Source organism: Tupaia chinensis, unplaced genomic scaffold, assembly GCF_000334495.1.
Source record: "Tupaia chinensis unplaced genomic scaffold, TupChi_1.0 Scaffold138390_1, whole genome shotgun sequence".
NCBI lineage: Eukaryota > Metazoa > Chordata > Mammalia > Scandentia > Tupaiidae > Tupaia > Tupaia belangeri.
The window spans coordinates 2,251,742-2,268,467 of record NW_006198287.1 but is presented as its reverse complement, the minus strand read 5'-3'; the positions used below and the strand labels follow the sequence as shown (position 1 = coordinate 2,268,467).

General features: G+C 46.4%; 1 protein-coding gene across 1 annotated transcript; it reads right to left on the bottom strand.

Moving 5' to 3' along the window:
* Positions 1-4,298: 4,298 nt before the first annotated feature.
* On the bottom strand, positions 4,299-16,312 carry GATA4 (GATA binding protein 4). The gene is made up of 5 exons (XM_006161226.3): positions 15,922-16,312; positions 13,874-13,999; positions 9,487-9,574; positions 7,237-7,385; positions 4,299-6,072 (listed from the first exon to the last, which is right to left on the bottom strand). The coding sequence occupies exons 1-5, from the start codon at positions 16,135-16,137 to the stop codon at positions 5,890-5,892; spliced, it is 762 nt and encodes a 253-aa protein (XP_006161288.1). The 5' UTR covers positions 16,138-16,312; the 3' UTR covers positions 4,299-5,889.
* Between the last annotated feature and the right edge of the window lie 414 nt (positions 16,313-16,726).

Sequence of the window (16,726 nt, the reverse complement as noted above, 5' to 3'; positions counted from 1 at the left end):
TGGAGTAGGAATTCCCAGAGAACCTTTTGTTCTCTTTCTTTTTTTTGGTATATAATAAATATTGTTGCTTATTATTATTCATGACAGAGTGTGTGTGTGAGAGAGAGAAAGAAGCAACCTCCACAGGGTTCCATCACACTGCAATCCTCTTCGTCCAATCCAGTTCCTCAGGATCTTGGATGCCTGTGTTGGTGCACTGTGTGTTTCAGTCTGCTCAGCTGGGGATCCCAACCAGTGGTCAGTCATGTGGATTCCAGCACTACAGTCCAGCTTGCTACCAACTGTGCCACCTAGGCTAGGCCCTCCCTCTTTTTATATCTGGTGTTTTTTGAAGAATAACATCCCAGCACAGGTGTCTCCTGCCATAGGTTCAGGATCCCCCCATGGTGACTTTGAAAGCCCCTGATGCCCTTTCCATAGACTGGCTGAGCTGGGAGGGAAGCCATAACTACAATTCTAGGCTCACCTCGTGGAATACATTCCTGGTACCTGAGAGGGCTTTTCTAAGACCAAGGGGCTATGCAGTTGCGAAGCCAGTGGTTCACACCTTGGCTCTGTCAGTTATAATCACAGCTATTGTTTAGTGACACAAACTATGTGCAAGATTCTATTGTAAGCTCTTTACATATATTGCCTCACAGTTAGCTGTGAGAATATAAGGAAGCCACAATCTCTCTGAATCCACTCATTAAATGGGATATCTATTTCACAACATTATAGAAAGATAAAAATATAAAGCCACACTTCTTAAATATTAATGTACATATGAATCACCTGGGAACCTGGATTTTTTAAATTTTTATTTATTTATTTATTTATCTTAGTTTGTTACAGGACATGTGTGCTTGCCAGAAAGAGAAAGTGAGAAATCTGCTGGCCCCGGGCATCACAATTTATTGCTGCACCATCTGGCGCTTAGGTCCTTCTTTTGTCATGTATCAGCTGAGTGAATTTGGAAACAAGGATTCTCCTCAATGTCTAGGGCATTTAAAGACTCCTCTTGGGACCAACAGTTAGCATAATGGCTATGTCGCTGGACTCCCACGAAGTCGACCTCGGTTCAAGTCCCGGACCCAGTGGCTTAAAACTCAAGCTGGGCACATGTGCGTGCATGCCCAAGATCCCGAGAGGAGAATGGAGGGGAAGGGATTGCAGCATGGCCATCCCCTCTGGGGGTGATTTCTCGCTTTCTGTCTATCTCTCTCTGTCTGTCTGGCGACCGCATGCACCCTATAGCAAAAACCTCTCCAAAAAAAGAAAAAAGAAAGACGACAAAAACCTCTCCAAAAAAAGAAAACAGAAAACCTCCTCTTGAACTGGGATCTAGACCCAGGCTGTGCAAGGTTTCTCAGCTTGTAAAGTGCCCCTTTTTCAGAAAGGCAGGGGCAGGGTGTAAAAGCACAAATGCTGGAGTCAAATAGATGTGTTTTGAATCCCGATTATGCACTTACTAGCTCTGTGACTTTCAATAAGTGACTTAAAATCCATGGGCCATACTTTCTTTGAGCACAAAAGGTGATAGTAAAAATGTATGTTTTCTGTAGCTATATAAAGCTAATAGCAGTGTCTGGCATGCAATTGTGCCCTGTAAGCAGTAAGTGATTTTTGTTAAAATTTTGGGGCTGATCTCAGACCAATGGCTTAACAACACAGGCTATACTGGAGGTCAAAAGGGAGCAGAACGTGGGTGCCCCCACATGGTGTGTGCATTAACTGCAAGGACAATGCCTTACGTCAATATCAGTGCCGTCCCGTGAGCCTGTGTGGTCAGTAAGTGATGCTCTGCCTCACATCATTTCTGTGGCTTTGGGCAAGTTTTCTCAATGGTGGGAGAAGAGGGCTTCTCTGAGCCCCCTCATGATCTGTAAATGAGTCAGGCATGGTATCCCAACCCAGACTTTTTCTAAGCAGGATTCAGGTTTTCTTTCTGTACCATTCAACTCTCCCAAGCCAGCCTCAAGAAAGCTTACTGATACTGGCTTCCAAAATTCTTAGCAGCTAGTCTCCTGTAACCCACTGTATCGCCATAGAGCCCAGACCTGTGCCCCTTAAAAGGAGGAAGTTAGCAGAAATTCCCCAGCACTATCTAAGGATGACGGTGCAGCTAGCAAGATTTTAGGCCGTAGGACCTTCTTGACAGCTGTACTGGGCCTGTTCAGTTGCTTGATTTCATAGCTAAACAGGAAGATTTACTCTGAGCCCAACTTGTTCCTCCAAACACCAGGACATGCTGACAGAGTTGACCTTGTCAGAGTGACAAACAAGTAGCCTTGCAGCTAAACCAGAGCCTTAGAGCCAGGGTTCTAAACCTGGGATATATGGCGTAGCTTCCTGAGTTCATAAAACTCCTAAAATGGTGAGTGGTTTGCAAAATCCCAAGTAATGTATCTTTCTGGGGAAAATAGGCATAACTTTTGTACATTTTCAGAAGTCTATGGAAGAAATGTGTAGGGAGCCTTGGAGGTGTTCCAGTATGCAGCTGTAGCCTTAAAGCAGTCAGGTAATGAGAGAAGTTATCACAGTTGTCAGATGGATTTAAGGAAATACTGACCATGAGACTGACAGGTAATGTGGTGGTTAAGGACGCTGAACTCTCACATGGCTGAAGGAGGTTCGAGTCCTGGACCTGGCAACTTGCTTTCTCGCTTTCTCCAATACTCCCTCCCTCCCCACTCTCTCCCTCTCTGGTCAAATTGAAATAAATAAAATAATTCTTAAAAAAAAAAAGAAAGAAAGAAAAGAAAAAGGAAAACACTGACCTAAGCATGCTAGCCTCTTCGGTGGAGCAACTACGGAAGACCTGAAAATGTTCCCTACCAGCTGCCTCTCCTGGGATTCATTTTCAGAGCCAACAGGCCATTCTTCCTTTGAAGGGACATTTAGAATCAAGACTAGTGGGCCAACCCTGTAGCCTAGTGGTTAAGGGAGCTGGATCCCACATAACCAACCACAGTTCAAATAGTGGCCCTGACAGCTTAAAAATCTCACCAGGTGTATGTGCAGGCACGCCCCAAATCCTAACAAGAAAATGGAAAGGAAATTGTTAACGTGAGCCTTCCTCACTAGGGGGTGCTTTCTCTCTGTCCCTTTCCTTGTCCCTCTGGTAGAGCATGCACCTTTAGCAATGATAAATAAGGGTATAAATGGCCCCAGCTAACCAACAGGTTTGACAAAAGCCAGGTGAGAGGTAGAACATCACCACAAACAGTTGAGTGGAAGGTTTTGCTCATCCAGATCTTACTGCATGGGTGCTGAATCAGAGGGTGGCCTAGGAGCACTGCTCCCCACCTCACATACTTTAAGATGAAGCAGTTAAGCACTCCTGTGGCCAAAGAAAGAGGGAGAATGTCAGTGCCTTTTCCCCTTTACTTTTATTTTACATATTTTTGCTATAGGGAATATATGCTTGCCAGAGAGAGACAAAGAGAGGAAAGTGAGAAGTCACCTCAGCATGCAGACGGCCACACTGCATTCCCTTCTCTTCCATTCCCTTCAGAATTTGAGGCAGACATGTACACGCACCCAACAATTTTTAAAGCCACTGAGTCTAGGACTCGAACCACAAAGTTGGCCAGGTGGGATCCAGTCACCCCAACCACCACGTCATTGGCTGACCTATCTTTTCCATTGATACAGAACACAATCTGTACCTTCAGACACCTACCTGGATCAAACCATAAAGGAAAAGTAGAAGATAGCAGGAGTTCCTCGGGGCCACCCTCCAAGATGCTTCTTAAATTGGGAGGGCTTGGAGAGATCATTTACCCTTCAGGTAAATGCAGCCTTAGCTCAACCTTGGCTGCAGTGGGAGAGCTCTAAAAATGTTTCCATTTGAGCTGGCAGGTGGCATGGTGGTTAAGGTGCCAGATTCCCACATGGTTGACCATGGTTCAAGTCCCAGACTTGGCAGCTTGCTTTCGCACTCACCCTGTCTCTCTCTGGTCAAATTAAAGAATTAATAATAATACACAAATAAAATAAACAATTCTTAAAAGTTCCCACTCACTAAGCGACAACTGCTAGACCACCAAGAACTTCCATTAATGTTGGTCCGACCCTCTCCTAGGAAGCTAAATCCCAGCTGTGACCTGTCCAAGGTCTCATGTGGGTCAGTATCAGAACTGGGAGGATAAGTGTTCGCTTCATCAACCACCACCACCTGCATAGGGAGTTGAGTGCCGCAAAGGAAAGACGGGAGCAAGCAGGTTCTAGAAGCCTCTAGTGGCTCACTGCAGAGGTCTCCGTGGCTCAGTTTCCCCCTGAAAGACAGTAGCATTGAAGTAAAGACGTCTAAGGGAGGAGAAAGGAATACAGATAAATTTATTAGTTAAATACTGATTTTACAGCCATTTCACCTTAAGACAATGTTAACAGGTTTGTGGTTTAGGGAAAGTATATGAGGTGGCCTTCAGGAAGAAAACAATGTAAATGATGATTAAAACAGAATCTTGGTTTAAAGATATTATCTGCTACAACCAGTAGGATTTGGGGGAGAGGCTGGGTGTTTTGGGGTAGGACACAGTAATGCCACAGTCAGCTACAGCTCTGTTGACAACTGAGCCCCGGCAGAGCAGGTGGAAACCGAGCCACAACGTGCAGAAGAGGGAGCGGCAACTGCAGAACAGCTGAGAGCTCTCGGAGTTGGGGTTTCCCTCGAGGCCCGCCCGCAGTGTCTTCTATCAGTCCTCTTCGTTCTTTCCATGAGTTTAGTTTCATTGTGCTTATTTGCTTTGAATATCTGTCTTAGAACCCCTGGTTTTTGCATCTCCTGGACAAAACATTTCTGCCCAGGAAAGGATGCAGGTCCAGGTGCTCCACACCCCTCAGGTAGCCTCAGGCTGCTATCTGCCCAAAAGGCCCATGTCCACAGAAAGACCAGAGAACAAGTCAGCTGGAGTCCCCAGGAAGCCTCCTGACCCCCAGCCAGGGCAGGGTCCACAAGACACTCTTCAGAAGGATCTCGAGCTTAGATGAATGTTTGCCAAAGTTGCTTTAGCAGCGGAACAATTTTGTTCTTACTCAGAATGCCCCTGTGGGTGATGGGGTGAATGGGGCATGTTGGGGGGTAGACTTAAGGGGGTGCTGTTTGGCTAGACTACCGAGCTTTTTGCCGAGGGAGAGACATGTACAAGCAAGGGCAGAGCTGAATCCCCCACAACAGCAGAAGAGGTCTAATTTTGAGAGGCCTCCTGAGTAAGGGAGCTAAAGTAGAAGGCCTTTAGCAGGGGAGGGACTTGGGGAGGTGGAGTTGGGGGGCTGTGATGTTGTGTGGTGGGCGAAGTAGCCCTCTCCTCCTCTTCCCCAGGAAGCGTCTGGTAACATCTGCGTTACATCCGCTCTTCTTGGAGTCAGATTTGGTATCGGGGGATGCAGGCATGTGCCATGGCTCAGGGAGTGTTGGGCAAGGGCAGGGGCTGCCTGAAGGGCCTTCCAATACAGGTCAAACAGATGCCCTTGTTTAGGCCGGAGCAGGGGTCCCAGAGCCTGCCCCTCACCGCCCTCAGATCTCCGGAGCTGGGAGCACAAAGGAAGAATGAGCATCTTGGGCCAAAGTGGAAGAAAACAAAGATGGACATCTTGTCTCTTGTCAGCGATAGGGCAGGGAGAATGAGCAAGGAGCTCCAAGGCTTGAGCAACTGAGTGTGCACGCGGTAGAGGGTAGGTGCTTCTGAGTCAGGGCTGTTTCCAGTCCTCCCACCTTGCAAAGGCATCCGAGAAAACCCATATCACATCCCCTAACCCAACTGCCGACTTCAAGTTTCTTCCCAGTTGTTCTTCTGGAGTCATTCCCAGGCAGTGGAGGCTGGTTTTGGGGAGCCGGAGGCTCTCTCTCTGCTGTCCTCCAAGTCCCAGGTCCATGAAGGAATATGAGGAGGGAAGGAGGGGAGATTATGCAGTGATTATGTCCCCATGGCTCTCAGCCAAGACCAGGCTGTTCCAAGAGTCCTGCTTGGAGCCTGCCTGCGGTGACTGGCTGACAGGAGATGCATAGCCTTGTGGGGAGAGCTTCAGGGCCGAGAGGACCGGGTGGATGGAGGGCCCGTGGCTAGACATCGCGCTGACTGAGAATGTCTGAAAAGCAGAAAGTGCATGATGAGGCAAATAGAACCATTTCTGAGGGCTGAGTGCTCTAGAGGTTTGGGCTGGGGAGGGGAGCCCCTCTGCAGATGTCCCGAGATGTCCCACCTTTAGGGAAGCACAGGGCTAGGGACCAAGGGGGCACTGCTCTCTGTTTTTCCTAATCCCTGGGGTCTGAGTGCAGAGGATCTGGTGACATGACAGCTGCTCTCGAGCAAAGTGTGCAACCAGGGCTGTGACGGGGGTGGGGTTGTGAAGAATGGCTCCAGAAGGCCCCCAGGGCTACAGGAGACATCTTCCACACTCTCAGCACCATCTCTACTTTCAGAGAAGCCATCCTCCAGCCACGAGGGGCTCCTGGCACTGCTGATTCTATGGGACCAGGTTTACCAGGCCTTGTTCAGTTAAGTACAGAGGAAAGATCAGAGTGTGGTCAATAAAGGGAGACTATTACCAAGCTTGGAGCAGCATGATTCCAAGGGAGGGGAACTGCAGAAGGAAGGATGTCAGAGGCAGGGGTGCCAAGGGCACTGCTGGGCTGTCTCCTAACACTCACACCTCTGAAGCTGGATCTCATGAAAACAGCATCCTGCCTGTGCCCTCCAGACCAACCGTGTACCCACCCACCCACCCTCTGCAGTTTCCACATCTTTGTCCAAACCAGCAAGGTCCTCCTTCCCCCACCTTTCTGTTAAATCCTTCAAGGCTAAGGGCTTAGGAGACAGGCTTACTTAGAAAGCCCCATCCCCCACCCCTCCACAGTCAGCTGTACCATGGCCTCCCTCACCCAGCCTCTCTCCCTTGGCCTCCCTCACCCTGAGGTACAGCCTGGTGCAGCTCATCTTCCTCCCCTCCTGCTGTGTGCCAGCCCCAGACTCCTCTCCTGGCCACCAGAGGTGTGGAGGAGCTGCTAAGTGTTCCTATGTCCCAGTTGTGTGTCCAAACCACTGGACGAGCTGAACGACAGCCTGTCAGATACCCAAGCCTCAGGAGGGCCCCGAGGGCACCATGCATCTCAGAGGCCAAAGCTTTTGGGCTCACAGGGGCAGCTCCTCACTTGCCATCTGCAGGAGTCTGACTGCAACTCACACTCTACCATTCCAATGCCAGTCTGGCCACCTCGGACTCTGCAGTTGTCACCCTTGCCCACAGGCATACCTGAGACATGGAGCTGCTGTGCCCATAGTGAGACGACAGCCCGGGCTCTGTCTTGATGGGGCGCATCTCTTCGCTGCTGCTGCTGGTGGCGTTGCTGGGGTTGCTGGAAGCACTGCTGGTGGGAGGAAGGCTCTCACTGCCGGAAGGACCTGAAACAAGGCAGACTCAGGACATCCAGACAAAGGGCAGAGACAAAGGGATGGCAGCCCTTTGAGCATGCTAAGGCTCTGTTTACAGCTCTATTTACATTTGTAGGGAGAGAAGCAGGGCTCCTATCAGTGGAGAGCAACAGTTCTCAAACTAGGGCAGAAGTACCAGACAAAAGCCCAAGGAGACTTTCTCACATGACCAGCTCAACCCCTCCCCTACGCATGCCAAACCCTTGAGGCCACATTTGTGTCTGAGTTCAAAACTATTTGGGTTTTTTAAAGTGCAAATTCCCTGTACTACAGAATCCAACCAGCAGAGTCTGGGGCAATACCCTGTAATTAAATAGGTTAATATCTTTACAGCAAAATGTGACTATTCATACTACTTGGAGTAAGTAGGGTCTGTGGAGATTTGCTGTTGCTGCATATTTAGTGTCCTGCATTTGAAACATTGGATATAGGACTGAATGCCTGGGCCTGCTCTTCCTGAAACCACTACATGTGAGGAAATGAGGTTACCAGGGGATGTGCCATGCCGTAAAGTGCAGAAGCAGGAAGGAAGGGAGAAATCGTAAGACATGTGCCTGCTGGAGGGGTGAATGCGCTGTTGTTGAGTCTAGAAAAGTAGATCTTCGAGCATGTTCTTGGCAGTGGAAAGGGACAGCTAATCTGACTTGGTCAGGCCTTATATTAAAAGGATCCTGGTGCACTTGCCAGAGATAGACAGAGAAACAGAGGAAGGAAAGTGAGAAATCACCCCCCGGGGGTTGGCCACACCACCATCCTATTGCCTCCATTCTCTTCTTGGGATTTTGGGCATGCACGCATGTTTGCCTGCTAGGATTTTCAAGCCACTGGGTCCAGGACTGGACCTTCAGTTGCCCATGTGGGAGTCCATCACCTTAACCATGACGCCACCTGCTGGCCTTCACCAGTCAAATCTTTCATTTGGTAGCAGTACTGAGTAGGGGAGGCTCTTGGTAGGGACATTAGTAGCCCTCATTCTTAATCTAGAAATTAAAAAGGAAAAATAGTATCCTGAACATAGTATTGACCCCAAAGCATAAAATGTAGGGTATTAATTCCTGTTCTGTCCATAAATAGTTGTATGACTCTGCGTAAGTCATTGTCCTCTCTGAGCCTCAGTCTGTTTGTTACTAAAATGAGGAAAAGAAACTGTTTTTCATATGGTCTTGTAAAGATCAAAATATTTATGAAGGGGCTTTCTAAAGTACTAAGTCCTACATGATGTTAATTAGTCATTGGCTCACAGATCAATTAGGGAACAGGATGAGGGAACAGGATGAATGTGACTCTCTTCTTCTAGGTCCCAATTAGTTTAGAGATTGAGAATAAGTGAGCCTTTGGTCGTCTGGGCATCACAGACAGAGGACCAAGTAAAGTTCCTTTTTCCTTCAGGCCCTCAACCTGTCCACCTTGATCTGCTGTGGTTTTTGCAGTCGGCAATAATGCAGCCATAGCTGGAGCTAAGCCTGCTTCAAAAGTCCCCACAATGTTCCATGGTGATGTGATTTTTAACACTTTAAAAGAAAAAAAAATTTTTTTTGAGAGAGAGATTGTGCTATAGGGCACATGCACTCGCCAGAGAGACAGACAGAGTGACAGAGACGGAAAGCGAGAAATCACCCCCCAGGGGGCATGGCTACACTGCAATCCCTTCTCTCCATTCTCTTCAGGATCTTGGGCACACATGCACACGTGTGCATGAGTTTTAAGTCACTGAATCCAGGACTCGAACCATGGTTGACTACATGGGAGTCCAGCCATGTAACCATTATGCCATCAGTTGGTCCCACTTTTTAAAATAATTTGCTACTGTGCACCCACTGGAGAGAGACAGGAAAGTTGAAAAAGCACCCCCCAGGAGAGATGACCATACTGCAATCCCTTCTCCTCTCAGGATTTTAGGCTTGCACACACAAGTCCAGCTTTTCTTTTCAAACCACCAGGTCCAGGATTCAAACTGCGTAATTAGTCATGTGGAATCCTGCTGCCTTCACCACCACACCACCCGCTGGTTATCACCAGGTTATTTCATCTATCCTTAATCTGTACAATTACACACTGATCTTTTCCTCACCTGCTGTTGTCTTAGATTTATTAAGGTTCTTGGGCTTCCGTTTTCTGGTTTGAATCCCTTCTTTCCGCATTGCAAGAGGCCTGGGGACCTAGAGGATTACAAATCAATATATATGGATTTTCAATTGTACATAATCTGCTATAGTACTGAAATACGCATGCATGCACTGTGAGAAGGTGAGATCTAAGCAATCCCTCTGTAAGCCTTGGGGCTCAGAAGGCAATCGATTCTACTGAGCATCTATGACATATGGTGACTATTTTACTAGATCCTGAAGAAGGAAATAATTGAAGACATAGCCTTTTCCCTCACACATTCACAGTTTCCTGGGACAGACAGACAAGTAGTGATAATCAGACTCTGTTAGGTGATACTGGAAAACAAAAAAGATATACTAAACTCTCTCCTGGGTTTGAACAAGAGGATACCAAGGAGGGCTTCACTGAGGAGGAGATACCAGAGTTGTAAGAGGTTGTCAAGTAGATGAAGGGCAGGCATTTCTGCCAGCAGAAACTGTGGGCAAAATCCTTTGTCATCTAAACCAGGACAATGTGAAAATAGAAAGGGGGCACTGTTAATAATTATACAGGGAAACAGGCACACACCGGACAGTCCCAGTGACCCGTCCATCTGCTTATAGCAGCTCTGCACTGCATGAGTCCAGCTGGTGGGGAGCAGCAAGGCTAGAGAGACTGCTCTGTGGCCAGGTCCAGAGATAAACTGTGTGCAGACAATACCTTTACCACAGCTGCTTCTCAAAAATCAGCAGTGAGTGACAGGCCTTGAGCCATTCACAAATGCCTAAGGACATCCTGGGGAGCAGGTAGTCTTTCCAGTCATTTGAGATACTGTGCCTTCTCCACATCAAGCTTCTGTAAGGCCAGGCTGAATCTTTTTTAGAGAGAGATTTTTGGTACAGGGCATGTGTACTTGCCAGAGAGACAGAAAGTGAGAAATCACCCCCCAGGGGAGGATGGCCATGCTGCAATCCCTTCTCCATTCTCCTCTCATGATCTTGGGCATGCAAATACATGTTCCCAGTGTGAGTTTCAAGCTGCCGGGTCTGGGACTTGAACTATGATCAACTATGTGGGAGTCCAGTGGCCTAACCATTAGGCCATTTGCTGATCCCCAGGTTGAACCTTTGAGTGTCTGGTTTATTCTGTGCTCTTCTTCCCTGTGAGACTAATAAAAGTCACATCTGAAAATAGGGGGAAAAACTGCTTCAGAGACCTGAACATGGAACTTTAAAAAGAGAAACACAGGGCCAGCAGGTAGCACTTTCTCTCTCTCTCTCTCATGAGCATCTGTGCCCTACAGCAAATTAAATAATAATAATAATACATAAAAATAAATATTCTTTAAAAGAGAGAGACATACAACAGCATTCGTGACCTTGAACTTGGCTGCTACTCCTTCCTGGGTCAGATGCAGCATCCCCACCACCCATCATCTCTCAGTGGCTCCATCTTCTCCCACCTTTGAAGGATGGTGCCCTCTCCCTCTCCCATCTCTCACCTCTGGCCCCCTTGAAACCCATTCTGACTTCAGAAGAATCTTTTTATTCAACAACAGGCAGCATGTGTGCGTGCACAAGAGAGAGAGAAAGCACCCTCGGCAGTCTTGTCACACGCAGTCCCCTTCTCCCAGCCCTCCAGCCTCGAGCCTGGGCACCTGCACGTGTGTTCGGTATGTTTTGCAGAGTGACCTAGGATCTGGCTCCTGGTTACCATATGCATCTAGCAGTGTAGGGTGCTAGTGTCACTGGTGCCTCACCACTCGGGCCACTTCAGAATCTTGCTCTCATGTTGATCCCCATTCAGTTGACAACACACTTTTGTTTCAACTGTAGTAAAACACACATGACATAAAATTGGCCACCTTAACCATCTGGAAGTACACCATTCTCTAGAGTCTAGCATGTTCACGCTGTCCTGCAACCTTTAGCACCGTCCAGCTTCAGAGCACTTCTCATCACGTAACATTAAACGCTGCACCCTCTAAACACTAACTCCTCATTCTAACCATCCTCAGTGCTTTACAGAAGTGGAATCATATAGAAATGTCTTTTCATGGCTGGCTTATTTCATTTAACAGAATGTCTTAAAGTTTAGCCATGTCATGGCATGGGCCAGAATTTCCTTCCTTTTTAAGCTTCAATACTTTCCACTGGGCATATACCACATTTTATTGATCCATCCACCTATTTGTCTTCATTTTAATTTTGCCATACATAGGGATGTGTACTTGCCAGAGATAGAGAGAGGGAAAGTGAGAAATCACCCTCCCAGGGGGATGGCCACACCACAATCCCTTCTCTTCCATTGTCTTGGGATTTTGAGCACAAATGCACATACACCTGGCATGTTTTTCAAGTCACCAGGTCCAAGACTTGAACCACACAGTTGGCCATGTGGGATCCAGCACCTTATCCACCAGTTGGTCTCTCCATTCATCTGTAGATGAACACTTAAGTTGTTTCCTTGGGTTAGTTACTGTGAATCATGCTGTCATAAACGTGAGTGTGCAAATATCCCAAGACCCTGCCTTTAGTTCTTTGAATATATACCCAGAAGTAGTATTGCTGAATCACATGGTAATTCTATCCCTGATTTTTTTAAAGAATTATTTATTTTTATTATTTATTCATTCATTTTTAAAATTTGACCAGAGAGAGACAGAACGAGAGAGGAAGTGAAAAAGAAGCCACCAAGTCCAGGGCTCGAACCATGTTGGCCAAGTGGGAGTGTCTAGCACCTTAACCACCACGCCACCTGCTGGTCCCAGTATCCCTGATTTTTTGAGGACACATTATTATTTTTTCTGTCTTTCTTTCCTTCTTTTTTGGAGAGGTTTTTGCTATAGCCCACGTGTGCGCTCGCCAGAAAGACAGAGAGAGACAGAAAGCAAGAAATCGCCCCCAGGGGGGATGGCCATGCTGCAATCCCTTCTCCTCCATTCTCCTCTCGGGATCTTGGGCACACACGCACATGTGCCCAGTGTGAGTTTAAGCCACTGGGTCTGGGACGAGAACTGTGGTCAACTACATGAGAGTCCAGCAACATAGCCATTACGCTAACTGCTGGTCCCGCGGACACATTATTTTTAATGTCTTCATAATATTGCCCTGTACGTTCTTTTAGCACCTCCCCCTATGAAGAACATTCTTTAAACATTTTCCTCCCAAATTTTTTCTAAATTTTCATTACTATGGTGATTTAACAAATATACTTGTAGTATACACTTCTTTGAATAGAAGCATGTCTGCTTTTTAATGTATGCTTAGCCATTTTTTTATTATATAAGAAACCATGAAAAGGCGTATGAGGTTAAGTTAATAACAAGCCCTCCCACTTCACAACCATCAATCCTATCCACATGAGGCAACTGGATTTAATAACCTGTTATGTATTCTTAGTTTTCAAAAATTCTCATTTATGTACCTGTACATATATATGCATGTGGGTATGTGCATACCCATTCATCCATCCATTTACATGTGTCCACATTAATATAACCTCATCCTCCTAATATTTTCTTCTAGTATTTGTATTGTATTTATTTCATAGCCTGGTATTTTCATTGTAGTATTTTATTGTCTGGTATTTTTATTTTATTTTTAAAGTGCTTTACAACTTAATGTCTTGGTCTCATCTAAGTTTTTTAAAATTTTATTTATTTAATTTATTTTTATTATTATTATTATTTATTCATTTGACCATAGTGAGACAGAGAGAGAGAGGGAGGGAGGGAAAGTGAGAAAGTAAGATGCCAAGTCTGAGACTGGAACCGTAGTTGGCCATTTGGCAGTCCAGCACCCTAACCACCACACCACCTGCTGGCCCTCATTTTTACTTATGTTATTCATGATTATGAGTGCATAAGAAAGAGAAAAAAACACTCTGGACAGCATCTCAACATGCTGCAATCCCTTTCCCTGGCCTTCCAGTTCATCAGGATCTTGGGCATGCATCTAGCATGAAATTCACCTAAGGTTATTTTTGTTTAAGGTAGGAGATGGAGTTATACTTTGTTTTTGTTTTCCAGATGAACAGCGAATTATGTCAACACAATTATTTTTAAATGAGCTCTTGTTTTATCTATTGAATCAAAATGTCATTTTTGTTACATGTGTATCATGCTGCTGTATACTACATGTATATAGAGTTTCCTCATCTGTAAAATGGGAATTAAACTCGTACAATGTTAAATACAGGAAAGGCCAGCAGTCATTAAGATTCCCTTCCAAATCTAAGAATCTTTGTTAAGAAAAGAAAAATGAATTCTAGTGGGAAGGGAAGAATACAAGAACTGAGCAATGGGAAAGAGCATGGACTCCCTGCCTGGTGGGAGCTAGGGGTGTAGCAGGGGCCCAGGACACACTTACCCCATGGAGCTTCATGTAGAGGCCACAGGCATTGCACACGGGCTCACCCTCGGCATTGCGGCGCCAGAGTGTGGTGGTGGTCGTCTGGCAATTGGCACAGGAGAGGCCCACTCGGCGGGAGGCAGACTGCAATTCAGGAAGTAGACCCTTTAAGTCCCAGAGAAAGCAGGAGCTCTGCTTCTACTGCACCAGGAGGGGTGGCAAGATTAGGGCCCAAAAGCCCTGAGTGAGATCTCAGGCCAGTCACAGCACCCGATTCTCCCTATGGTACCTCAGCGTGAGGAGACAACACTTCCACTGCAAGAGAAGGAGAGTGAATTCTACCAGTGAAGACCTGGATTTCTGGTACTAACTGTTGTGCATTGACAGGAAAATAACCCAGCAAACACTGGGTACTGAAGGCAGAAATCCTTGTCTCCAGAGTAGAATTAGTGTTGGCTTCGGGTGCGAGGTACACTGAGGGGAGAGCTATGATTATATCCAAATGGTAACAGACTGTATGGCCTTGGGACCTAAAAAAAGGGAAACATGGGACCAGCAGATGGCGTAACAGTTAGGTCATTGGACTCCCATATGGCCCACCACGGTTCGAGTCCTAGACCCAGAGGCTTGAAACTCAACACCAGGTGTGTGTGCATGCATGTCCAAAATCCCAGGAAGAGAATGGAAAAGGGATTACGGTGTGTGGCCATCCTCCCTGGGAGGTGGTTTCTCTCTTTCTGTCTTTCTATTTCTCTGGCAACCACATATGCCCTATGGCAAAAATCTTCCTTAAAAAAATAAGTGGGGGAGGGGGAACATTTAGGATTTGTCCCCTCTGCTCCCTTAACATAAACCAAAGCTCTCCTAATCTACATAAAAGTTAGTTGGTATTACTCAAACTCTAGTTATGTTTAAAAAGAGCATGGAACCATAAGTCCAGAATCTAAGTCCCAGTCCCAAGGTCTTTTCCAGCCAAGGCCCCAACACAAGCTGTTTAACCTTCCTGGGATTTGGGTTTTATCAACTGATGAATTGAAAACAGTGAAATAAGATCTCTGGGTTAACTTTCCTTGTAGGGCTGATGGAAATAGAGAAGACCTTCAAGACAACCCTTAATTGGAACCAGGAAACCTAGATTCTGGTTCCATATGAGAGACTCAATCTCTGTGACTGTAGCTGAAGCCATTAGCTTTTTTCTTTCTTTCTTTCTTTCTTTCTTTCTTTCTTTCTTTCTTTCTTTCTTTCTTTCTTTTCTTTCTTTCTTTCTTTCTTTCTTTCTTTCTTTCTTTCTTTCTCTTTCTTTCTTTCTCTTTCTTTCTTTCCTTCCTTCTTTCCTTCCTTCCTTCCTTCCTTCCTTCTTTCTTTCCTTCCTTCTTTCTTTCTTTCTTTCTTTCTTTCTTTCTTTCTTTCTTTCTTTTCTTTCTTTCTTTCTTTCTTTCTTTCTTTCTTTCTTTCTTTCTTTCTCTTTCTTTCTTTCTTTCTTTCTTTCTTTCTTTCTTTCTTTCTTTCTTTCTTTCTTTCTTTCTCTTTTTCTTTTTTTTTTTTAAGGAGAGATTTTTGCCATAGGGTACATGTACTTGCCAGAGAGAGAAAGAGAGACAGAAAGCGAGAAATCACCCCCCCCAGGGGGGTTGATCACTCTGCAATCCCTTCTCCTCCACTCTCCTTTTGGGATTTTGGGCACACACGCACATGTGCCTGGCATGAGTTGTAAGCTGCCAGGTCTGAGACTCAACTGTGACTACCTGGGAGTACAGCGACATAACCATTACGCCATCTGCTGGTCCTGATGCCATTAGCTTCTGAATCTCACTTTTCACTTCTACACACTGAAGGGTAGAATAGGATAGCCGGGAACATCCTTACAGCTCGGACGACCTCTACAGGAGTGAGATGGCACTGTGTTGCTCCCACCCATCTACTTACTTCCCCCAACTCACAACCTAGAACTCCATTCAAAACCAGATGATTCAAGGTGAGAGCCCTGGAGCCAGAAGACAGAGGAAGAAAGGCGTGTACCCCCACCTCCCAGCTGCTGGACTAGGGCTACCGAGGCTCTCACTTACCAGCCGGCGCTGGGGCTTGATGAGGGGCCGGTTGATGCCATTCATCTTGTGGTAGAGGCCGCAGGCGTTGCACAGATAGTGACCAGTCCCGTCCCGCCTCCAGAGCGGGGTGGACATGGCCCCACAGTTGACACACTCTCTGCCCTCTGAGAAGTCATCGAACATGTCTACTGGGTGGGGGGAAACAGAGGAAAAAGATGCAGAGGATTGAGTCATTGTTTATCACCAGGAATCTTCCATCTTCTCAGAAATAATGCCCTTTCCTTGGAAAGGTAAGAAGGCCCCAGGGCTGTCCTCGCTCTTCCTCATTCTGACCTCAACCCCTGAGGCAGCAGCTCAGAGAACCACGATGAGAAATGGATGATGGGAAGTGGATGCTTTTACTCCTGACCATGGCAGACCCAGCAGGACTCCCCTGAGCCTGAGAAAAGGAAGAATGGACAGTGCTTACCAGCAGCCTGGGCTGCAGGGTGGGACATGCAGATCCATGCTCAGAGTCTACAGCCTGAGGCCCTCACCCAACACTGAGCTCTGCTCAGACCTTTCTCTTTTTCCCTCTCAACATTAAGATTATGTATTCCCTTAAATAAAAATATGGTAAATATAGTTGGTCTTCCATATCTGCAGGGTCCACATGGAAAACGTTCAATCCCTCCACTTCTCCACCCTGTCAGGATTTAGGGCATGTATTCCAGGCATTTTTCGAGCTGCCGAGGCTGGGATTTGAACTGATGTTAGGCATGTGGAATCTGGCTCCCTTTACCTACCACTGGAGGGCTGGCCCTACACCATTTTATATGAGAGA

What these genes read in the sequence shown, in the direction of transcription:
- GATA4 (XM_006161226.3), bottom strand. Translation starts at nt 16,137, where the DNA reads ATGACTCAATCCTCTGCATCTTTTTCCTCTGTTTCCCCCCACCCAGTA. An exon ending in TCAAGCCCCAGCGCCGGCTG is followed by an intron (nt 14,000 to 15,921) that starts GTAAGTGAGAGC and finishes CCTGAATTGCAG; the next exon opens with TCTGCCTCCCGCCGAGTGGG. An exon ending in TAAATCTAAGACAACAGCAG is followed by an intron (nt 7,386 to 9,486) that starts GTGAGGAAAAGA and finishes GCCTTGTTTCAG; the next exon opens with GTCCTTCCGGCAGTGAGAGC.